At 45.9% G+C, this 25905-nt stretch overlaps 1 protein-coding gene across 2 annotated transcripts in view; it reads left to right on the forward strand.

Moving 5' to 3' along the window:
* Positions 1 to 1940: 1940 nt before the first annotated feature.
* Positions 1941 to 25905, forward strand: part of LOC121535068 (SPRY domain-containing SOCS box protein 4-like) — a 61909-nt gene continuing 37944 nt past the window's right edge. Inside the window, exons 1-2 of one of the 2 annotated variants that reach the window (XM_041841766.2) lie at positions 1941 to 2698; positions 2880 to 3009. In XM_041841766.2, coding sequence (XP_041697700.1) covers positions 1966 to 2698; positions 2880 to 2947 — 801 coding nt within the window. In that variant the 5' untranslated portion in view covers positions 1941 to 1965 and the 3' untranslated portion in view covers positions 2948 to 3009. Of the gene's footprint in view, positions 2699 to 2879; positions 3010 to 25905 lie in introns of those variants that run through there. The other variant, XM_041841765.2, reaches the window with a different exon arrangement.

Here is a 25905-nt window from a genome sequence, read left to right on the forward strand (position 1 = left end):
GGCAGAAGGCTGGGGGGAGCGAGGGAGAGAGAGAGCGATCTAACTCAAATGGGACGGTAGGATCTAAATGTAAACAACAGATGGTAGGACCATGTTGCAGCTCTTCACGACAACTGCCTTCTGAGGGGTAACCGTGGCGATGGTGACCGTGACAATGCAGGTCATAGGTCAAGCACCCCCTTAAGGAAGGCGTAACGCATAGGTTGCCTCCCAGACTGGGTCTAGGCCAGCTGAGCTCGATGTAGAGGAGCCATCTGGGGGGGAATGCGAGTAATGGACATGCTGTACACACACACACACACAAAATAACACAAAGGTACACACACAGTAAAAAAACACATGCACACTAAGGCTGCGTTTACACAGGCAGCCCAATTCTGATATTTTTCCCCACTAATTCATCTTTTGACCAATCAGATCAGCTCTTTTGCCAATCATTTGGGAAAATATCAGAATTGGGCTGCCTGTGTAAACGCAGCCATAGACACATAGACAATACTGAGAAAGACACTTGTACAGAACTACACCTAGTAACACAACAATACACACATGCACACACACACACACACGCACACACATGCACATGCACACACACACACGCACACACACACACACACACACACACACACACACTACAATTTGGCTACAGTTACTGAGTAGCTAATGACATTCTCCCAGAAACTTCCATAAGCACCCAGCCCTAACCCACCTGCCCACTTATGACACACTCTGAACAGTTCATTGGACACACACACACACACACTTCCCTGCTGGGAACTTAACTCTGGTGCCACACACACTCTGCCAACTCTCATGACCTCATTCCTCTTCTCATTTAATGGAAGACAGAGAAGGGGGGGTGGGGGTGTCTGGTCACCTTCCTTCCTGTTAACTTACATAGACAGACCTCTCTCTCAGGCTGTCGATGACCTCACTCTGAGTGTTGAGTGTTGTCCAGTACTGTATTTGTGTCTGTGGATATTGGCTTACATAGCAACAGTCTTTCACAGTCTGACATCTGTGTGTACAGTACAGTACCGTATATACTGTAACTGTCAGCTGTATATACGTGTGTGTCTGTCTACCCCCAAGAGGTGTGTCAGTCTGTGGTATGAGTGTCCCTTTCCCTATGTTCAGGACGAGCTATCCCTCATTCCTGGAAGAGACTGATGCGTCATTTCAGCTGAGCAGGAACTGTGTGTGGGTGGCCAAGCAGGGTGTGTGACTTTGTTTGTCCAAACAGGAACTGCCTGCTAGTGTTACATAGGGCCCTAGTATTTTTAGCTTATCAGCCAATCTTCCATTATCTAGTGGAGCGTTTTTTTTCACATCACCATGGATCAATGACGTTTCGCCTGCGGCAAAGAGGGATTTTTTTTGGAATATGTTATTTTTTTGGCTTTGGAAGCTCAAGGGGATGGAGCAATAAAATGTGCATTTTTTTATTTGTTTTCCCTCCTGTTTTTTCTTTTTGCAGACTCAGCTGCTTTTCTGAAAGGCGCTCATTAAAAATGCATTATCTAAATGAGCGTTCGCGTCCTCTGAGTTCTACTCTAGGGGAGGTATCTCACTGTTGGTGTGTTTTGATATAGCTCTTTCTCTCGCTCACACTTATTATCTCTCTTTCTCTGGTCTCTAGAACTTTGTTTGAGTGTGTTTTGCAGGGAGGCAGTGAATCGGGCCAGAACAGAGAACGGAGTAGTCATAACAAGCTGTAACGTACCCTTACATGCACTCACATTCTTCTCTCTCTGCTTTCTCCTCTCAGGAGTGTCGTCGGTGGCCCCCTTTTGAAGGCGGCGTTGTGTGAGTCAGCCACCGACAGGAGTGCATCATCACCGCTCCCTGTGGTTCCCCTGGTTACTGCACCGAAAAATCTGCTTTAATGAAGTAACGTCGGGGTGACTGAGGACCAAACCGACCCAAACTAACAACCCCCCCCACACCCCCCTTCTCGCCGACACCATGGGTCAGAAGATCTCTGGCGGCGTCAAGTCAGTGGACAGTCGTGGCGAGGGTGGCTCGCCCTCCTTCCGCCCGTCGGCCCATCGCCGGCACCTCCACCCCGAGCTGCGGGGCCCTGACTTCTACAAGCCGCCGCGGCTGGACCTGCTGCTGGACATGCCGCCCGCGCCCCCCGACCTCCAGCTCCGCCATGCCTGGAACCCGGAGGACCGCTCGCTCAACGTTTTCATCAAGGAGGAGGACAAACTGACCTTCCACCGCCATCCTGTAGCGCAGAGCACCGACTGCATCCGTGGCAGGGTGGGCTACACGCGGGGGCTCCATGTCTGGCGGATCCACTGGCCGGCGAGACAGCGAGGGACACACGCCGTTGTGGGAGTAGCCACAGCCGACGCCCCCTTACACTCGGTCGGCTACACAGCACTAGTGGGCAGTGATTTAGAGTCCTGGGGGTGGGACTTGGGCAGGAACCGACTGTACCACGATAGTAAGAACCGGGCCCAGGCTTCCCTACCTTCGTATCCGTGTTTCTTAGAGCCCGAGGAGGCTTTCGTATTGCCGGACGCTCTTCTAGTGGTGTTGGATATGGACGAGGGCACGTTGAGTTTCATGGTGGACGGACAGTACCTGGGTGTGGCATTCAGAGGCCTGAAGGGGAAGAAGCTGTACCCCATCGTCAGCGCCGTGTGGGGCCACTGTGAGATCAGCATGAGATATGCCAACGGACTGGATCGTAAGTGTCATCTCCTCCCCTGTCCTTCTTCTATCTCTCACAGGAATTAATAAGTAGAGGTATTTGCAATGCGTCATTATATAAGATGGTAATACAATGATATACTAATAGTAGACAACATCGAAAAATGCTCAATTAGCCTCCTCTACCCATCTCCTTTTTCTTCATTACCAATGATCAGACAGGATATTAGAAGCAGCATGGTGGGAGGTCCTTTCAACCAAAGTGGTCATGAAGGAGAGCAGATGAAGAAAGCAAGCCTTTAAAGCAGGGATCATCAACTAGTTTCAGCCACGGGACTTGAGCGGATGGTCAGGGGGCCGGGAACATAATTATAAATCATTTGTAGACTGCAAATTGACAGCAAGAAGCCCAAACAGATGTAATATTTGACAAAAACATAATCATTTCAAACCTTGCTTACATATATATTAGATCACGTATCTCTCTGTTATGCGTGCGAATACTTTGGAACAGATTTCCAAAAATAAATTCACTTGGAGCTGATTTGCTAGTGTTTTTTAAATATATATTTTTATGTATATTTTTGTTGCTGATGTTGCTCAGAACTTGGGGGACAAATAAGTTGGGGAGCCCTGCTTTGAAGGGTGCGTAGAACATAGAACTTTACCTTGCGTCATTATAGGATACTTTTGTGGAAAATATACAATTACCGTTCAGAACATCAGAGGGCAGATAAAGACGCAAAGCAGAACCATATCTGCCTACAGTATCTGGTTCTGTCATTATCTACCGAAAGTAATTTAGCTTCGCAATGAACTGGGTTCTTTGTTTACTGCACTGTCGATATACACTGCTCAAAAAAATAAAGGGAACACTTAAACAACACAATGTAACTCCAAGTCAATCACACTTCTGTGAAATCAAACTGTCCACTTAGGAAGCAACACTGATTGACAATACATTTCACATGCTGTTGTGCAAATGGAATAGACAACAGGTGGAAATTATAGGCAATTAGCAAGATACCCCCAATAAAGGAGTGGTTTTGCAGGTGGTGACCACAGACCACTTCTCAGTTCCTATGCTTCCTGGCTGATGTTTTGGTCACTTTTGAATGCCGGCGGTGCTTTCACTCTAGTGGTAGCATGAGACGGAGTCTACAACCCACACAAGTGGCTCAGGTAGTGCAGCTCATCCAGGATGGCACATCAATGCGAGCTGTGGCAAGAAGGTTTGCTGTGTCTGTCAGCGTAGTGTCCAGAGCATGGAGGCGCTACCAGGAGACAGGCCAGTACATCAGGAGACGTGGAGGAGGCCGTAGGAGGGCAACAACCCAGCAGCAGGACCGCTACCTCCGCCTTTGTGCAAGGAGGAGCAGGAGGAGCACTGACAGAGCCCTGCAAAATGACCTCCAGCAGGCCACAAATGTGCATGTGTCTGCTCAAATGGTCAGAAACAGACTCCATGAGGGTGGTATGAGGGCCCGACGTCCACAGGTGGGGGTTGTGCTTACAGACCAACACCGTGCAGGACGTTTGGCATTTGCCAGAGAACACCAAGATTGGCAAATTCGCCACTGGCGCCCTGTGCTCTTCACAGATGAAAGCAGGTTCACACTGAGCACGTGACAGACGTGACAGAGTCTGGAGACGCCGTGGAGAACGTTCTGCTGCCTGCAACATCCTCCAGCATGACCGGTTTGGCGGTGGGTCAGTCATGGTGTGGGGTGGCAAGTTGGATCAGCCTGTAGTGTGGTTTTCCACTTTAATTTTGAGTGTGACTCCAAATCCAGACCTCCATGGGTTGATACATTTGATTTCCATTGATAATTTTTGTGTGATTTTGTTGTCAGCACATTCAACTATGTAAAGAAAAAAGTATTTAATAAGATTATTTCATTCATTCAGATCTAGGATGTGTTATTTTAGTATTTTTTTGAGCAGTGTATGTCATTTATGTGTGATTTGATTAGATGATGTGATAACACATACAGCCATATAACTTTGAGATATAACATATTTAATTATAGTATAGAAGCAGTATATCCATTCCAAATGATCAAGGATAAAAACACGTCATAAGACTTCTATGGTGGTCTTATATCTAGGGCTGTGATGGTCATGGAATTTTGGATGACAGTAAAAAAAATAGAAAGATCTACGCACATTTTCTCCTCTCCTCCTCTCCTGACTGTATGTGCTGCCATAGAAAAATAATGGCCATCCCCATTCAAGCCAATGATGGCGTAATGGGTGGCCTAGCAGTCATTGCTAGTGTACCCATAGGAGAAAAACAGGAAGTAAAATATTTATTGGTTCAACTGACATTACAAAGTTAACATCAGCCACATCAGTTAACATCATTTGAATGAACATTCTATCTCTCCATAGAAATTATTGCATGACAATACCAGGCAGCCTTTGCGAGTGTACCCATGAGTTTACCAGTCAAATTGACAGAATTAGAAGTTCCAAGCCCATTCTATTTCTTTGACTGCTGCTGCAATGTGTGGGGTGTTGCCTAGGCAACCGAAGACTCATTTGCTTGTTTCAGCAAGGAGCAACCAAGTTTCATCCCATTGTTAAGAGTCCATGTTATGGCAAAAACAGACTCAACCGCACGAATGCCCAGCTGTCCCCGTCTTTAGTCAGCTGTTCATTGCACACACAGTATACAGTGCATTCTGAAAGTATTCAGGCCCCTTGACTTTTTCCTCATTTTGTTACGTTACAGCCTTATTCTAAAATGGATTCAATTGTACGTTTTTTCTCCTTATCAATCTACACACAATACCCCATAATATAATGACAAAGCAAAAACTGTTTTTTAGACATTTTTGCAAATTTATAAAATATAAAACACTGAAATATCATATTTACATAAGTATTCAGACCCTTTACTCAATACTTTGTTGAAGCACCTTTGGCAGCGATTACAGCCTCGAGTATGACACTACGAGCTTGGCACACCTGTATTTGGAGAGTTCCTCCCATTCTTCTCTGCAGATCCTCTCAAGCGCTGTCAGGTTGGAGCGTCGCTGCAGAGCTATTTTCAGGTGTCTCCAGAGATGTTCGATCGGGTTCAAGTCCCAGCTCTGGCTGGGCCATTAAGTACATTCAGAGACTTGTCCCGAAGCCACTCCTGCGTTGTCTTGGCTGTGTGCTTAGGGTCGTTGTCCTGTTGGAAGGTGAACTTTCGCCCCAGTCTGAGGTCCTGAGCGCTCTGGAGCAGGTTTTCATCATGGATCTCTCTGTACTTTGCTCCATTCATCTTTCCCTCGATCCTGACTAGTCTCTCAGTCCCTGCCGCTGAAAAACATCCCCACAGCATGATGCTGCCACCACCACGCTTCACCGTAGGGATGGTGCCAGGTTTCCTCCAGATGTGAGGCTTGGCATTCAGGCCAAAGAGTTCAATCTTGGTTTCATCAGACCAGAGAATCTTGTAAAGGTCTGAGAGTCCTTTAGGTGCCTTTTGGCAAACTCCAAGCGGGCTATCATGTGCCTTCTACTGAGGAGTGGTTTCCGTCTGGCCACTCTACCATAAAGGCCTGATTTGGTGGAGTGCTGCAGAGATGGTTGTCCTTCTGGAAGGTTCTCACATCTCCACAGAGGAACTCTGGAGCTCTGTCAGAGTGACCATCAGGTTCTTGGTCACCTCCCTGACCAAGGCCCTTCTCCCCTGATTGCCGGGCGGCCAGCTCTAGGAACAGTCTTGGTGGTTCCAAACTTCTTCCATTTAAGAATGATGGAGGCCACTGTGTTGTTGGGGACCTTCAATGCAGCAGAAGTTTTTTGGTACCCTTCCCCAGATCTGTGCCTCGACACAATCCTGTCTTGGAACTCTATTGTGTGTAGATTTGATGAGGAAAACAATTAATTTAATATATTTTAGAATAAGGCTGTAACTTAATAAAATGTGGAGAAAGTCAAGGGGTCTGAATACTTTCCAAATGCACTGTATATATATATATTTTTTTAATGGTTTTGATGGTTCTTTTATTTTCAATGGCCCCTCTACATAATGAGTAATTCTGTCGATTATTGAAGTGCTGAGTCCTTGAGAAATCCAGCAGACCCCTAGGCCCTGTGACGACGACACAGGTAGTACATTTGTGTGACGCTCTTACCTTTATCTTGGACCTGGATACCATTTTAATTAGGGACTTTCATCTTGTGTCCTCACAAGACCTCTCATTATAGAAGCCTAACCATTCTTCCTTCATATAAAATCATTCTCCTCACGTAGTGTGTGTGTGTGCGCGCGGATGCGTGTGGCGAGAATCACCAGGTCTTCCTCTGGTCTCAGTTTAAACGGTCTCTTTGAAAGACTTGTTTAAACTCCCTCCCCCCACACACCTGCAAGGAGTGTTCTCATAACACACACACACACACACGTTTGATCTGAACCCCCCGGAGTCATATTTGATATCACAACATGGAGTGTTTTGTCTGTTGCTGGGTGTAAACCGAAAGGAAAAAAAAGCCCCTCTAAAGTTTGCTGCGTTTGTTCTTGCTAGACGAGTCAGTTTCGGTCTCTGCTGCTAACACACTAACCTTACTTTGAAGTTGTAAGGTAGTAAAACCTGTGGTTTTCATACAAACTGAGCACATCAGATGACTCTGTTACAAATCTTTTGTCCCCTTGTCCCTTTTTGTGCCACAGTGGGCAGTGGCTTATGTTTTTTTTTTCCTGGGTTAGGCCCTGTTCAAAGCAGCCCATTTATTATCCAAAGCGGTTTCAACCTAACCGTTCACATTTACCTGTCTTGCTGTGGAGTATCATTGATTGGAACGGCAATGGTCTAGCTCTGAGAATCTCTAAGTCTGTTCAAAGCACTAGTTTAGAAGTATTTTCAATGCCTGAAAAATGCTTTAGACAGTTGAAAGTGTGCTTTCAAGCTTAGTGCTGAAAAAGTGTAATGAATGTTGAAAGCTCTCCTCCTTGAAAGGTAGTCGTTTCAAAGAAATGGGTGATGGTGTACAGTAGGAGCTGAAAGCCTCAGCTAAAGATAGTTCACTTTAAGGATGAGACACGGATCAGCTTTAGTGCTGAGGAAAGCGCGTGTGTACACGCAATTGCGCCTTCATATGTTTACGTGTGTCTGTATGTGTGCACGATTATGTGTGTTAGTGAATGTCTGTGTGCACCTTAATGTTTCTGCATGTTTTGTGCACTTATGTATGTGTTTGTGAGTAGGCCTATGTCTGTGTGTGTGTCAGCGGGGGAGGGTCTCTGTCTGGGATTATTTATATGCATACCCATCAGAAAGATAATGAAATTCTGCCTGTACAGAAGGAGAAAGAGAACGAAAGATGAGGGCTTTGAACTTTTCAATCTTTAGCATCTAAATTAACACGAGAATGCGCAATAAACGAACTGGGGAAGTAGAACCATATATGGGGTGACATGTCATGTGTCAATATATGCTCCCATGATATATTGAAGAATATATTGAGAAATATGTTGGTTCAGGATGTGACATTTTCAAATAAATCCATCGGGGAAACCCCAGATGCGTGTGGTCGTGATGCTTTCAATTTACTGCTAAACAATGAGGTAGGTAGATACTTTTAGGCAAATGCAATTTTGTGGTGGAGAGAAATGTATAGATGCAAATGTAGAGATGGGAAATCCAGTTGTCCTCCAGAGCTCTCTCTGTGTGTGTGTGTGTGTCATTCTGCTGTTTTTTTCTTTTCTGGAATAGAAATTTAAATTGAAATAAATTCACATTTTGAGCTCTGCCAATAAGTGATGGTTAAAATGTTTGAATTGAATTAAGCTAGCAGCAGCTGTTGTTTAGCACACTTGACTCATTGCTATGAAGTCATCATGACTGTCTGTCTGCCACTGGGATGTCTTGTGTGCGTGTCTGCTCCTGTTGGAGTGTGTTTGTGTGGGTGTTTGCTTGTCTCTGTGGACATGTGTTTTTGTGCTTGTTGGTCTGTGTCTCTTAGTACACAGTGTGTTTGCTTGTCCCCGTGGCAGTCTGTGGACAGTGTGTGTGGACACTGTGTGTATGAAGAAGCCAACAACAGAGTTTTCCCAGAAATCCCCTGGAATTCTCTAATGGCTATCTGTGTGTTGATTTGAAGTGGGTGAGTGAAGGGTCTGAACGCTCTGACTGTGTTGAGCGGAGAGAGGAGGGGAAAGGAGGGAGGTTGGAGGAGAGGATGGGTGGAGGCATAGAGGGACTCTGCTGTCTGAGGTCCAGTGTCTGTATTGGGCAATGAATGTTATGCCCAGTGGGCTTTGGGTGAGATGCAGGCAGGCACTGTGTATGTATTGCATGTGCGTCATTGTATCATGTGCTTTTGTCCCATCCAGTAAAGCTCACAGAGCCCCAGTGTCGTGAACACCGGGGCGGGACAGACATAATGTCTCTGTTGTGTGTGCATGTTTGTGAAGGTAATTTATGTGAGAGGGGAGAGCGTCTGTCAGACAGGGAGCCGTGCGTGTGTCCTGTGTTTCTCTCACCACAGAGCCCCAGTGTGTGTCTGTGATCAGTGGGCTGAATCTGTCTGGTGCTTTGCTACTGATGGGTCTCCTCTCTGGTGCCCAGGAATGTGCATTAGCCAGCCGGTAGACAGACAGGCGCACACACACACACAGCCACAGAATGCCAGCCCACACACACATCCCCATCCCCCCCAGCGATGACTGTCAGCCAGATGGAGAGCCTGCCGTGTGTGTGGTGGGATTGTGTTCAGAAAGGTAATGACTTTGAGAGCCACGTGTGTATGTGCGCACTCCACTGTGTATGTGTCTGAATCCTATGTGTGTGACAGTGCTCGGAAGTAATGACTGCGAGACGAGAGAGCGTCAGCCAGAAGAGAGAGCATCAGCCAGAAGAGAGCGCGTCAGCCAGAAGAGAGAACGTCAGCCGGAAGGGAGCGCGTCTGCCAGAAGGGAGCGCGTCTGCCAGAAGGGAGCGCGTCTGCCAGAAGGGAGCGCGTCTGCCAGAAGGGAGCGCGTGTGCCAGAAGGGAGCGCGTCTGCCAGAAGGGAGCGCGTCTGCCAGAAGGGAGCGCAGCGTCTGCCAGAAGGGAGCGCGTCTGCCAGAAGGGAGCGCGTCTGCCAGAAGGGAGCGCGTCTGCCAGAAGGGAGCGCGTCTGCCAGAAGGGAGCGCGTCTGCCAGAAGGGAGCGCGTCTGCCAGAAGGGAGCGCGTGTGCCAGAAGGGAGCGCGTGTGCCAGAAGGGAGCGCGTCTGCCAGACTAGGAGCCATGTGTATGTATGGCACCTAGTCCGGTGTGTGTGCGTAGGTTTTAGTTAGAGGCACATCCAGAAGGGTGTGTGTTCAGAGTAGGAATGCCTGTGTGTGTGGATGGTAATGGTAATGCTTGGCAGTATGGTAATTACTTTATGTAATAGGTCTTCCTGCATTGACGAATAGAATGGATCTTATTGGATTGCTGGACTGCAACGCAGAACATAAAGAGATTGACGGGCATTGTATCTTCCAAAAAGCTGTTTGGCTTTTCTCATCTTTTCTGCTAAGGCCTATTGCCCCAAAGTAGTTCAACACAGTAGGCTACTTTAATTCACATGGTTTCTCAAAGAATTTGAATTTGTTGTGGTTCGGATACTTGGCTGCTATACAACTTCAGTTGCGACGTTATTTATTTATTTATCATGTATTTTACATGAATTAACCAAGCATCACAATAAGTTAGTAGTCTCTTTCTCTCGCTCTCTCTGTCCTTTGCCCTCTTTCTCTCGATCATTCTCTCATTTGTGCTCTCTTCCTCTACCCCTCTATCCCTTGTTCTTCCCATTTCCCCAGGCACTCTCCCTACCTTCTTCCTCCCTCTCTCTCATAAAGTGTCTTACTTAATAGGGTGTTGGGCCACCAAGAGCCACCAGAACAGCTTCAATGGCATAGATTCAACAGGTGTCTGGAACTCTATTGGAGGGATGCGACATCATTCTTCGATGAGAAATTACATAATTTGGTGTTTTGTTGATGGTGGTGGAAAACGCTGTATCAGGCGGCGCTCCAGAATCTACCAAAAGTTTATACATGACCCTAACCATGATGGGATGTTAATTGTGCCTATAGACAGTAATATCAGAGCAGCATTCCGACCAGAAATACGACTTTCCCGAATTGGATCCTTTGTTCGTACCCCCCAAGGCAATTTAACTTATCCCTGAGGCTGCTCCAAGACTCCGCCGGCGGAGAAGAGGTATTCTAGTCCGACTCAGGAGCACACCATCCACCACTTCAGAGTATATTACTCACTAATCTTCAGTCCCTGGACAATTGCAGTGCATTCGGAAAGTATTCAGAAAGTATTCGGGTCCCACAGTTGACAGTACATGTCAGAGCAAAAACCAAGCCATGAGGTTGAAGGAATTGCCCGTAGAGCTCCGAGACAGGATTGTGTCAAGGCACAGATCTGGGGAAGGGTAACAAGAAATGTCTGCAGCATTGAAGGTCCCCAAGAACACAGTGGCCTCCATCATTCCTAAATGGAAGTTTGGAACCACCAAGACTCTTCCTAGAGCTGGCCGCCCGGCCAAATTGAGCAATCGGGGGGAGAAGGGCCTTGGCCAGGGAGGTGACCAAGAACCCGATGGTCACTCTGACAGAGCTCCAGAGTTCCTCTGTGGAGATGGGAGAAACTTCCAGAAGGACAACCATCTCTGCAGCACTCGACCAATCAGACCTTTATGGTAGAGTGGCCAGATGGAAGCCACTCCTCAGTAAAAGGCACATGACAGCCTGTTGGAGTTTGCCAAAAGGCACCTAAAGGACTCTAAGACCATGAGAAACAAGATTCTCTGGTCTGATGAAATCAAGATTGAACTCTTTGGCCTGAATGCCAAGCGTCACATCTGGAGGAAACCTGGCACCATACCTACGGTGAAGCATGGTGGTGGCAGCATCATGCTGTGGGGACGTTTTTCAGCGGCAGGGACTAGGAGACTAGTCAGGATCGAGAGAAAGATGAACGCAGTAAAGTACAGAGAGATCCTTGATGAAAACCTGCTCCAGAGCGCGCAGGACCTCAGACTGGGGCGAAGGTTCACCCTCCAACAGGACAACGACCTTAAGCACACAGCCAAGACAACGCAGGAGTGGCTTCGTGACAAGTCTCTGAACAGCCTTGAGTGGCCCAGCCAGGGCCCGGACATGAACCCGATCAAACATCTCTGGAGAGACCTGAAAATAGCTGTGCAGCGACGCTCCCCATCCAACCTGACAGAGCTTGAGTGGATCTGCAGAGAAGAATGGGAGAAACTCCCCAAATACAAGTGTGCCAAGCTTGTAGCGTCATACCCAAGAAGATCGAGGCTGTAATCGCTGCCAAAGGTGATTCAACAAAGTACTGAGTAAAGGGTCTGAATACTTATGTAAATGTAATATTTCCGTTTTTTTATATATTTTAGAATAAGGCTCTAACGTAACAAAGTGGAAAAAGTGAAGTGGTCTGAATACTTTCCGAATGCACTGTATGTGGCAGGGACTCCAGACAATCACAGAATACAAAGGGAAAAGCAGCCACGTTGCAGACACCGACGTTTTGCTCCTGGACAAGCTAAACACCTTCTTCGCCCGCTTTGGCGATTACACAGTGCCACCGATGCGGGCCGCTCCCGAGGACTGTGGGCTCTCGTTCTCCATGGCCATCGTGAGTAAAACGTGTTAACCCTCGCAAGGCTGCAGGCCCAGACGGCATCCCTAGCCGCGTCCTCAGAGCATGCACAGACCAGCTGGATGGAACGTTTATGGACATATTCAATCTCTCCCTATCCCAGTCTGCTTCCCCCACTTGCTTCAAGATGTCCACCATAGTTCCTGTACCCAAGAAAGCAAAGGTAACTGAACTAAATGACTATCGCCCCGTAGCACTCACTTCTGTCATCATGAAGTGCTTTGAGAGGCTAGTTAAAGATCATATCACATCCACCTTACCTGACACCCTAGACCAGGGTTCTTCAATTCCGGTCCTGGAGGGCCGAAACACTTCTGTTTTTTATTTCTACCTGGTAGTTAATTGCACTCACCTGGTGTCCCAGGTCTGAATTAGCCCCTGATTAGAAGGAGAGGATGAAAAACAGAGGTGTTTCGGCCCTCCAGGACCGGAATTGAAGAACCCTGCCCTAGACCCACTGCAATTTGCACACCGCCCCAATAGATCCACAGATGATGCAATCGCCATTGCACTGCACTCTGCCCTATCCCATCTGGACAATAGGAATAACAAAGCTTTTCATTGACTACAGCTCAGCCTTTAACACCATAGTACCCTCCAAGGTCATCATTAAGCTTGGGGCCTTGGGTCTGAACCTCGCTCTGTGCAACTGGGTCCTGGACTTGCTGACGGGCCGCCCCCAGGTGGTGAAGGTAGGAAACAACACCTCCACTACGCTGATCCTCAAAACAAGGGCCCCACAAGGGTGTGTGCTCAGCCCCTTCTTGTACTCCCTGTTCATCCATGACTGCATGGCCACTCACACCTCCAACTCAATCATCAAGTTTGCAGACGACACAACAGTGGTAGACCTGATCACCAACAATGATGAGACCGCCTACAGGGAGGAGGTGAGCGGTCTGGCGGAGTGTTGCCAGGAAAATAACCTCTCCCTCAACAAAACAAAGGAGCTGATCGGGGACATTTAGGAGACAACAGAGAGACCACACCCCCATCCACATCGACGGGGCCGCGGTGTAGAAGGTGAAAAGATTCAAGTTCCTTGGTGTACACAACTGACAATCTGAAATGGTCCACCCCTACACAGACAGTGTGGGGAAGAAGGCTCAACAGTGAAGAAATACGGCTTGGCCCCAAAGACCCTTACAAACTTTTACAGATTCACCATTGACAGCATCCTGTTAAGCTGTATCACCACCTTTTTTATATATTTTAAATTCAATTGATTGGACGTGATTTGGAAAAGCACACTCCTGTCTATATAAGGTCCCACAGTTGACAGTGCATGTCAGTGCAAAAACCAAGCCATGATGTCGAAGGAATTAAAACAATTTAATCCATTTTAGAATAAGGCTGTAACGTAACAAAATGTGGAAAAAGTAAAAGGGTCTGAATACTTTCCGAATGCACTGTGTGTGTGTGTGTGTGTGTGTGTGTGTGTGTGTGTATATACACACACACACACCGGACATTGCTCATAATATTATATATTTCTTAATTCCACTCTTGTACTTTTAGATTTGTGTGTATTATTGTGAGTTGTTATATATTACTGCACCGTTGGAGATAGGAACACAAGCATTTCGCTACACCTGCTAAATATGTATATGTGACCAATAACATTTGATTTGAACCACACCTGTGTGGAAGCACCTTCTTTCAACATACTTTGTATCCCTCATTTACTCAAGTGTTTCCTTTATTTTGGTAGTTACCTGTACATTTTACATTACATTTTAATAATTTTGCAGACTCTTATCCAGAGCGACTTACAGTTAGTACATTCATCATGCAGTATGGCTATGCTCTTTGTAGTCTACTTCATGCAAACATATACTGCACACACACGCTTCAACATACGAACACTGTGAGTGTGATTGACAACTGCAGGATCAGCCAATTAAAATGCTGGAGAGTGGAGAGGCCTGTGCCAGGCACAACACTCGCAGCTCACCACTGAGCCACAAACCCAGAAGCCTCAAAGGATTAGCAAGGAGTTACAGCCAGCTGCTCTGATCTAGTGATGAGAGATATGGATCGAAAGACATGGCGAGAGGAAGCCTCTGGGTGGGAAGGAAAGGCAAGATGGGCTAAAGAGGGAAAGAGAAGAGGATGGAGAGACGGACAGGTGGGAAAGAGACTGAGGGAGAAGAGATGTAACTTATTTTGTACATAATGTTGATGCAACAATCTCTTATGACCGAAAAGAGCTTCTGGATATCAGAACATGTGAGAATGCTGTTCATTGAATACAGCTCAGCGTTCAACACCATAGTGCCCACAAAGCTCATTACTAAGCTAAGGACCCTGGGATTAAACACCTCCCTAGGCAACTGGATCCTGGACTTGCTGACGGGCCGGCCCCAGGTGGTAAGGGTAGGCAACAACACATCTGCCACGCTGATCCTCAACACGGGGGCCCCTCAGGGGTGCGTGGTTGATCCCCTCCTGTACTCCCTGTTCACCCACGACTGCGTGGCCAAGCACGACGCACCATCATTAAGTTTGCTGACGACACATTGGTGGTAGGCCTGATCACCAACAATGATGAGACAGCCTATAGGGAGGAGGTCAGAGACCTGGCAGTGTGGTGCCAGGACAACAACCTCTCCCTCAACATGAGCAGGACAAAGGAGATGATCGTGGACTACAGGAAAAGGAGGGCCAAACACGCCCCCATTGACATCAACAGGGCTGTAGTGGAGTGGGTAGAGTTTCAAGTTCCTTGGTGTCCACATCACCAACAAACTATCATGGTCCAGAAACACCAATAACGTCAACACCTTTTCCCCCTCCAGGAGACTGAAAAGATTTGGCATGGGTCCCCAGATCCTCAGAGTTCTACAGCTGCACCATCGAGCTCATCCTGACCGGTTGCATCACTGCTTGGTATGGCAACTGCTTGGCATCCGACCGTAAGGCATTACAGAGGGTAGTGCGTACAGCCCAGTACATACAGTGGGGAAAAAAAGTATTTAGTCAGCCACCAAACAAGCAAGATTTCTGGCTCTCACAGACCTGTAACTTCTTCTTTAAGAGGCTCCTCTGTCCTCCACCCGTTACCTGTATTAATGGCACCTGTTTGAACTTGTTATCAGTATAAAAGACACCTGTCCACAACCTCAAACAGTCACACTCCAAACTCCACTATGGCCAAGACCAAAGAGCTGTCAAAGGACACCAGAAACAAAATTGTAGACCTGCACCAGGCTGGGAAGACTGAATCTGCAATAGGTAAGCAGCTTGGTTTGAAGAAAGCAACTGTGGGAGCAATTATTAGGAAATGGAAGACATACAAGACCACTGATAATCTCCCTCGATCTGGGCCTCCACGCAAGATCTCACCCCGTGGGGTCAAAATGATCACAAGAATGGTGAGCAAAAATCCCAGAACCACACGGGGGGACCTAGTGAATGACCTGCAGAGAGCTGGGACCAAAGTAACAAAGCCTACCATCAGTAACACACTACGCCGCCAGGGACTCAAATCCTGCAGTGCCAGACGTGTCCCCCTGCTTAAGCCAGTACATGTCCAGGCCCATCTGAAGTTTGCTAGAGTGCATTTGGATGATCCAGAAGAGGATTGGGAGAATGTCATATGGTCAGATGAAACCAAAATATAACTTTTTGGTAAAAACTAAACTCGTCGTGTTTGGAGGACAAAGAATGCTGAGTTGCATCCAAAGAACACCATACCTACTGTGAAGCATGGGGGTGGAAACATCATGCTTTGGGGCTGTTTTTCTGCAAAGGGACCAGGACGACTGATCCGTGTAAAGGAAAGAATGAATGGGGCCATGTATCGTGAGATTTTGAGTGAAAACCTCCTTCCATCAGCAAGGGCATTGAAGATGAAACGTGGCTGGGTCTTTCAGCATGACAATGATCCCAAACACACCGCCCGGGCAACGAAGGAGTGGCTTCATAAGAAGCATTTCAAGGTCCTGGAGTGGCCTAGCCAGTCTCCAGATCTCAACCCCATAGAAAATCTTTGGAGGGAGTTGAAAGTCTGTGTTGCCCAGCGACAGCCCCAAAACATCACTGCTCTAGAGGAGATCTGCATGGAGGAATGGGCCAAAATACCAGCAACAGTGTGTGAAAACCTTGTGAAGACTTACAGAAAACGTTTGACCTGTGTCATTGCCAACAAAGGGTATATAACAAAGTATTGAGAAACTTTTGTTATTGACCAAATACTTATTTTCCACCATAATTTGCAAATAAATTCATTAAAAATCCTACAATGTGATTTTCTGGAAAAAAAATTATATCATTTTGTCTGTCATAGTTGACGTGTACCTATGATGAAAATTACAGGCCTCTCTCATCTTTTTAAGTGGGAGAACTTGCACAATTGGTGGCTGACTAAATACTTTTTCCCCCACTGTAACTGAGACAAGCTTCCTGCCATCCAGGATCTATATACTAGGCGGTGTCAGAGGAAGGCCCAAAAAATTGTCAAGGACTACATTCACCCAAGTCATAGACTGTTCTCTCTGCTACCGCACGGCAAACAGTACCAGAGCGCCAAGTCTAGGTCCAAAAGGCTCCTTAACAGCTTCTACCCCCAAGCCATAAGACTGCTGAACAATTAATAAAATGGCCACCCGGACTATTTGCATTGACCCCCCCTTGTTTTTACACTGCTGCTACTCGCTGTTTATTATCTATGCATAGCCACTTTGTCAGCAACGGGTGCGGCTGAAATAGCAAAATCCACTAATTTGAAGGGTGTCCACATACTTTTGTAAGTATTTGATCCCCTGCTGATTTTGTACGTTTGCCCACTGACAAAGACATGATCAGTCTATAATTTTTTATGGTAGGTTTATTTGAACAGTGAGAGACAGAATAACAACAACAAAAATCCAGAAAAACGCATGTCAAAAATGTTATGAATTGATTTGCATTTTAATGAGGGAAATAAGTATTTGACCCCTCTGCAAAACATTACTTAGTACTTGATGGCAAAACCCTTGTTGGCAATCACAGAGGTCAGACGTTTCTTGTAGTTGGCCACCAGGTTTGCACACATCTCAGGAGGGATTTTGTCCCACTCCTCTTTGCAGATCTTCTCCAAGTCATTATGGTTTTGAGGCTGACGTTTGGCAACTCGAACCTTCAGCTCCCTCCACAGATTTTCTATGGGATTAAGATCTGGAGACTGGCTAGGCCACTCCAGGACCTTAATGTGCTTCTTCTTGAGCCACTCCTTTGTTGCCTTGGCCGTGTGTTTTGGGTCATTGTTATGGTGGAATACCCATCCACAACCCATTTTCAATGCCCTGGCTGAGGGAAGGAGGTTCTCACCCAAGATTTGACGGTACATGGCCCCGTCCATCGTCCCTTTGATGCGGTGAAGTTGTCCTGTCCCCTTAGCAGAAAAACACCCCCAAAGCATAATGTTTCCACCTCCATGTTTGACGGTGGGGATGGTGTTCTGGGGGTCATAGGCAGCATTCCTCCTCCTCCAAACACGGTGAGTTGAGTTGATGCCAAAGAGCTCGATTTTGGTCTCATCTGACCACAACACTTTCACCCAGTTCTCCTCTGAATCATTCAGATGTTCATTGGCAAACTTCAGACGGGGCTGTGTATGTGCTTTCTTGAGCAGGGGGCGCTGCAGGATTTCAGTCCTTCACGGCGTAGTGTGTTACCAATTGTTTTCTTGGTGACTATGGTCCCAGCTGCCTTGATATCATTGACAAGATCCTCCCGTGTAGTTCTGGGCTGATTCCTCACCGTTCTCATGATCATTGCAACTCCACGAGGTGAGATCTTGCATGGAGCCCCAGGCCGAGGGAGATATTTTGTGTTTCTTCCATTTGCGAATAATCGCACCAACTGTTGTCACCTTCTCACCAAGCTGCTTGGCGATGGTCTTGTAGCCCATTCCAGCCTTGTGTAGGTCTACAATCTTGTCCCTGACATCCTTGGAGAGCTCTTTGGTCTTGGCCATGGTGGAGAGTTTGGAATCTGATTGATTTATTGCTTCTGTGGACAGGTGTCTTTTATACAGGTAACAAGCTGAGATTAGGAGCACTCCCTTTAAGAGTGTGCTCCTAATCTCAGCTCGTTACCTGTATAAAAGACACCTGGGAGCCAGAAATCTTTCTGATTGAGAGGGGGTAAAATACTTATTTCCCTCATTAAAATGCAAATCGATGTATACAATTTTTTGACATGCGTTTTTCTGGATTTTTTTTGTTGTTATTCTGTCTCTCACTGTTCAAAAAACCTACCATTAAAATTATAGACTGATCATTTCTTTGTCAGTGGGCAAACGAACAAAATCAGCAGGGGATCAAATACTTTTTTCCCCTCACTCATTATTGTTATTTGATTGTGTTACTTTTTTTATTTTTGACTTTAGTTTATTTAGTAAATATTTTCTTAACTCTATTTTCTTAACGGCATTGTTGGTTAAGGGCTTGTAAGTAAGCATTACACCGTAAGGTCTACCCTGTTGTATTCGGAGCATGTGACAAATAAAATGTGATTTGATTTGAGAAGAGGAAAAGGAGGTACAGAGAGAGGAGGTAGAGACGAATGTGCGAATCCAAGTAGAAGAGAGGACTTGGCAGTCCTTTTTGGAGAGGGACACAGGGTGCAGCTGTGGCAGATGTTTCAGCCTAACCCAGCCTGTGGGAGTTTGTGGCACAAACATAAGGGATCTCTCTCTCCCTGTTGAATACACGGTGAGAAGGGAGAATCTCTCTCTCTCTCTCTCTCTCTCTCTCTCTCTCTCTCTCTCTCTCTCTCTCTCTCTCTCTCTCTCTCTCTCTCTCTCTCTCTCTCTCTCTCTCTCTCTCTCTCTCTCTCTCTCTCTCTCTCTCTCTCTCTCTCTCTCTCTCTCTCTCTCTCTCTCTCTCTCTCTCTCTCTCTCTCTGCCAAGCTAAATATGAGAGAGATTAATTTCTCACTCTAAATATTTGATGAAATTTGTGCCAACATGCCAACACTATCATTTTAATTAGCATACGCATGAAAGAGAAGGGGGGAGTTGGACAGAGCGGAGTACTATCAGTGTAAAACACCTAAGAATAGGGCCAGGAGTTTTTCCTGGTGTTGTCAGGTAATCAGGAAACACTCATGGTCCTGAAGTACGAGCTATATGTATTAGCCGCATATATAACAACTGTTACATGACATTTAATTGTGTATTATAAAGCATGTATTAAAGCTTGGTAGGAAGACCACTCCATTGTGTGTGTGTGTGTGTGTGTATAAGCGTATAAGCGCCGTGCCTCCATGCAGCCCCCATCGCGTGTGCTAGGACTCTGGAGAGAAGCTGCTACCGCTAATGGTGGCTTGGCTAGTATTCAGCAGACCAGAGATTCTCTAGGGTACAGGGAGTGTTAGTGCCTGAGGCTAATAGCAGTGTAGCTAAGCGCTAACCCTACTGTGCAGCAGCACACTGTTGGCGTTTATCCAGAGCTCAATTCTAACTCACTAACGGCCTGGCTGCAGGGAGCTGGTTGGCTGGCGGGTCACAGCTTGGGCCACTTCCTGTTATGTTGACTGATCTATAAATCATCTAACCCTCTAAACCGGCACTGGTTATGAATGGATCCTTATTGTATAGAGAATTTGATAAAATGCCACTTCTGGCTCATGTATGAAACTGAATAAATAGGAGGGAAAGCAAAGCCAATGGGGTCAACTGCCGGAAGAGAGGGCCAATATGTGGAGAGAGAAAATAGTTTCTCAAGCGTCTCCGGCATTGCAGGTCCATACGCCTAGGTAATATTCAATTTAGCAATAGGACACCCTAGCACCAGGGAGTTGCATATTATAGGCTACAAATGCCTTCTTACGTAGTTGGGCAAACTGGGTTAAGTAGTTCAGAAAAAAACAAATGCTGGAGGGGATGTTTCAGGTAGGGTTGTGTGTCATAGGATACCGGTATGCAAAAGACAGACACATGAATATGTGAGTAACTTGAGGAACTTAAGGGAGTGACTACTACTAGTGGATATGGAATGCTTCAGGAGGAAGTTGCAGTGTTTCGGTCTTTCTCCCCCTTTAACTCTATCACATTCTGTATCGCTCCTCTGCCTCTCACTTTCCTGTCTTTCACTCTGCTGCTTTCTCACCTCAGCCCACTCATCTCAAATCTAATTTTATTTGTCACATAAACGTGTTTAGCAGATGTTATAGCGGGTGTAGCAAAATGCTTGTGCTTCTAGCTCCGACAGTGCAGTGATATCTAACAAGTAATATCTAACAATTTCACAACATATACCTAATACATACAAAACTAGTAAGGAATGGAATTTAAGAAAATATACATATATGGACAAGCAATGACAGAGCGGCATGGACTAAGATACAGTAACATATTATAGAATAGAATGCAGTATATACATATGAGATGAGTAGTGCAAGTTATGTAAACATTATTAAAGTGACTAGTGTTCCATTTCTTAAAGTGGCCAGCTATTTAACGGTCTGATGGCCTTGAGATAGAAGCTGTTTTTCATTCTCTCGGTCCCAGCTTTGATGCACCTGTACTGACCTCGCCTTCTGGATGATAGCGGGGTGAACAGGCAGTGGCTCGGGTGGTTGATGTCCTTGATGATCTTTTTGGCCTTCCTGTGACATCGGGTGCTGTATGTGTCTTGGAGGGCGGGTAGTTTGCCCCCGATAATGCGCTCGGCAGACCGCACCACCCTCTGGAGAGCCCTGCGGTTGCGGGCGGTGCAGTTGCCATACCAGGTGGTGATACAGCCCGACAGGATGCTCTCAATTGTGCATCTGTAAAAGTTTGTGAGGGTTTTAGGTGCCAAGCCGAATTTCTTCAGCCTCCTGAGGTTGAAGAGGCTCTGTTGCGCCTTCTTCACCACACTGTCTGCATGGATGGACCATTTCAGTTTGTCAGTGATGTGTACGCCAAGGAACTTGAAGCTTTTCACCTTCTCCACTGCGGTCCCGTCGATGTGGATAGGGGGGTGCACCCTCTGCTGTTTCATGAAGTCCACGATCATCTCCTTCGTTTTGTTGACGTTGAGTGAGAGGTTATTTTCCTGGCACCACACTCCCAGAGCCTTCACCTCCTCCCTGTAGGCGGTCTCGTCATTGTTGGTAATCAAGCCTACTACTGTTGTGTCGTCTGCAAACTTGATGATTGAGTTGGAGGCGTGCTTGGCCACGCAGTCATGGGTGAACATGGAGTACAGGAGGAGGCTGAGCATGCACCCTTGTGGGATCAGCGAAGTGGAGATGTTGTTTCCTACCTTCACCACCTGGGGGTGGTCCGTCAGGAAGTCCAGGATCCAGTTGCACAGGGCAGGGTTCAGACCCAGGGCCTCGAGCTTGATGATGAGCTTGGAGGGTACTATGGTGTTGAATGCTGAGCTATAGTCAATGAACAGCATTCTTACGAAGGTATTCCTCTTGTCCAGATGGGATAGGGCAGTGTGCAGTGTGATGGCGATTACATCGTCTATGGATCTATTGGGGCGGTAAGCAAATTGAAGTGGGTCTAGGGTGACAGTCTCTCAAAGCACTTCATGATGACAGAGGTGAGTGCTACAGGGCGATAGTCATTTAGTTCAGTTACCTTTGCTTTCTTGGGTACAGGAACAATGGTGGCCATCTTGAAGCATGTGGGAACAGCAGACTGGGAAAGGGAGAGATTGAATATGTCCATCTCTCTTTCTCTCTGCCGCCAATCCTTCAAACAATGTTAATTAGCTAGTCAGCATCTAAAGAAACAACAGGGCTGTGTAGATTGGGAGTCATTGTACAGGGAATCAAAGCAAAGCTAACTGGTGCATTTATAAAGAGAAAAAAATAGTCTGGGGAAGATGGAGGGAGAGAAACGATGATGTGGACTTGCATGATTACACAATTCTCAGAACACTGGAACACACACAAACACGCCGCGCACGCAATTTAATTTGGTATTCATATAAAATAGGCAATAACCTTACTATACTTACCATTCCTAACTTTATTATTTCTTACAACGACGACGACGTAAATCAGAGATTCACAGGAAGACCATCTCTGCAGACAACTCCAACATGCCCGGAATGGCTTCCAGTTTCCCCATCTCTTCATCAGTAAAGAGCCACTGGTCGCCTGAGCTCACACTCTGCTCATAGAACTCCCTCCTCACTCTCCTGTAAAAATGAACCTTGCATCTCATCTCAATGTGCTTGTGGAACAGACGTTGCATGCTCAGGTAGGTTGTGGTAGTGGATGCGGGACATGTTTAGGGACCGAGACTTCCTGTACCACTCACAATGTAATACCTTGAAGATACTCGGGAGAACCTAAATTCACACACCACCAGTTGTGGATTTATCTAAATTAATTCTAAACATGAAATGTTGAGGAATACACTAGAATATTTGGTTGATAGGTACAAATCTAAATTCTACTGAAGTTGCTCTTTTAAATTGTGATATCATCATATTCAAATAGAATTTTAATCTTATGAATATTATCACCATGGTAAATAAATCGAATGTTTTTTGTTGTTCTATTATTCAGAATTACCATGGCATTGAAAAATAGTTAAATTAATGGATTTATTGTGCATCATGTAAAGTCAGTTTTACATTGAACCCACTTAGTGGCAGAGTTGCAACCAATGTTCCCTCAAAAATGTTTTGGCGCTGATCAAATTTCAGGTCTGCTGAGTGCAAACTTGAACATTGTGAAAATTCAGTTCATCTTCTAGGACTCGTTTACTGTGAACACTGCGCTTTAATTTACGGTCAAGTAGGCAAAAACAATGAAGAAAATGCATCCCATAACATTTAAACATGTTAATAGCTGTTCTATCGTTCAGCCTACAGTAGCAGCCAATGTGTGGTGTTCAATGTAGGCCTACATTCCATGAGACTGTAAAAAAAAACATGCAGGGCTTGACATTAACCTGTTTATTCACTTATCCTTCAGACAAGGAGGTGACTGAAAATGTTGTGTTTGATGCAAGAAGCCACTTTACAAAATAAAATGCATTATTATTCCCATACCATTATTACAGAGAATCAGAAAAAATATGCTACCCTCTACCTATTGGCTACTTAGTTTATTCAAGCCTGTCTCAAAATACAACACTGCCCCTTTAAGAAGAAAAAAAGCTCTTTACCTGACTTGCTTTTCAAAGATGTTTAGAAATGTACACGTTTTGTGCTCTTGTAGGAAGCAATCACTCCCCTATTGCTGACTACAAATTATCTATAACTGGGCTAATAACTCACTAATTAGCAAAGGATATTAACAAAATGTGCACACGTGGCTACATGCAGCTCTCGCTTTGATCTCAAAACAAGTGCATCTACTCATGCTGTAATCACAGTCCAGTTCACAGTGAACGGCACAGATCCATATATGGCAATGGTCTATTTGCATATAGGCCTACTGCAGCTCTGATTGGTTATGTCGCACCGGTCTGTGTAGAGGACGGGCTGAGTAGTGTGTGTCAATGCAACAGAATCCTACTCCAATGCGTTCTGCCTACAACAAAATATCTTGCATAGTTCGTTTTGTTTTGGTGTGTTGCATTCAAAGCGGTAATTCGATCACAATTCCCACAGTAAAGGGAAACGTTGATAGTGTTAACCAAGGGGGAAAACTCTAGAAAGTTGACTGAAGTTCAATCTCGTGCTTCTCTGAGCGGGCTGATGTTTATTCTGCGCGGCAGTCCCGGGGAGCTCCGAGCCGAGCTTAGAGGGAACATTGGTTGCAACAATCACCCAGATATGTTGTGATACGCAATTAGCCACTCACTCCATTTCTATGCTTCATTGTAGAAAAATGCAGGTGTGTGTGTAGCGAACATGAGTCGGTCATGGTTGCTCATGGTCACGTGATGGGTAGCCCCACCTGTGACTTCAAAACCAGTGTGGCCCATCGGACCAAAAGATGGTCAAGACGTTGGTTTCTCACGCGGTAGACTCAGGTTCATATCCTGCTTTTTTCGTGTGTGTAAGCATCATCTGGCTCAACAGCTGTTTAGTTATATGGATAGGGGTAGTCCTCGCCCCTCTGGGCCCAACATGGGGCTCAGCTGAGACAGACGGCCTACGGAGAGCCAGGAGACCCATTAAATTCTTCCTGTTCTGTTATGAGAGATAAGCCACACTTGACCTTGACTATAAAGGCAACCTCCCTGGGAGATTCACTGCTCACTGTATACCGCCAACTTATATTGGGAAGGAGAGGAGACTGTAGTAGCTTACACCCACCAGTCCAGTCTCACTTTCTCTGCCTGTGGGCTGTTTGGCTATGAACACAAGATTTCACAAAAACCTGTTGGCTATACAGAGGGTCTCCAGACCACACTGCGTTGTGGAAACTTGTCTAGCTGCTAAGTATACAGGAGAGGTATTTAGCTCTAGGCTAGTGGTCACCAACCTTTTCTGAGTCAAGATCACTTTCGCAGTCAAAAAGCAAGCCGAGCTCTACCGCTCAGATTCTTTTTTAAAACATGACTTAAAAAATTTAACATTAACCTAATAAAAACTGTTCTGTAGGAATTATGTTTGTGCAGGAGCCTAGGCCTAGTACATTATCACAGCATATTGGCTATATGCCTGACCTGCCAATATTGTTCTTCTCAGACCATAGTAGGCCTATATTTCAAAACTCAAGCTTTGATAACAAAATAGATTAATTGGTATAGCACTTGAGGCACAGCTGAGCATAAATTAGAATAATTTGCAAATTAGCTTTTTTATTTTACTGGAATGATGGTACCTGCATCTGATGGTCATGGTGCTTTCAAGATAACTGGGAACTCCCCCCAAAAATAAGAGGTCAAATCATGACATCAGTGATCTTCAGATCGGAAAGTCGGAGCTCTAGAAAGATGCCCAAGTTTCCGAGTTGGATGACTGTTCAAAACGATTTTTCCCACTCGGATAATGTTTTATTCAGAGTTCCCAGTTGTCTTGAACGCACTGAAGCCGGAAGTCGGAGATAACGGACTTCCCAGTTGTCTTGGACACAGCATTAGTCTCAGCGACGAGAGGGAGAGCGCAGCAGAGGGTCTGCCTCTCATGGTCCCTGCTCTCTCCTTCCTTTCCTCCGGTGAGACTGACCAGAGAGAGGGGACACCATCTTCCACCTGATGGCGAAACTCAATTTGCACCGCATCTGCCTCATGCACAAATTCATGTTGTTCCTATGACCAGAGAAAGTGAAATATTCCTTGATATTAAAATAGACATGGCGAGCTGCTAATAATAATAAAAACGCAGGGCTATCGATACACAAAGTTATTTTCTATTTTAATTTTTTCCTCTCGATACACTTGGCTAATCATTCATTGCAGCTGCAGAGCAAGTGGACGTGGGGAGAAGCGCGTTTTGTGGTAGGTGACCACTGCGCTAGGCTATGCTCAGTGCCCTGCAGGCAGACAAGGGGAAAGGTGCTGTGTCATAACAGTAGTCATAATTTTGTGTGCCCAAAGAACACATTTTTAATGGCTGTCAGTTTCCATGAAAAATCTACCAGCCCAGTAGGTGAGCAAACATGGAGGAACAGACACTTACTAGGAGTCAACACTTTTTCCCTGCTTGAACTGACAAATGGAGAATTTATAGAAGAATTGTAAAGAGCTTATAA

The sequence above is a fragment of the Coregonus clupeaformis genome, chromosome 21 (assembly GCF_020615455.1).
Source record: "Coregonus clupeaformis isolate EN_2021a chromosome 21, ASM2061545v1, whole genome shotgun sequence".
Taxonomy (NCBI): domain Eukaryota; kingdom Metazoa; phylum Chordata; class Actinopteri; order Salmoniformes; family Salmonidae; genus Coregonus; species Coregonus clupeaformis.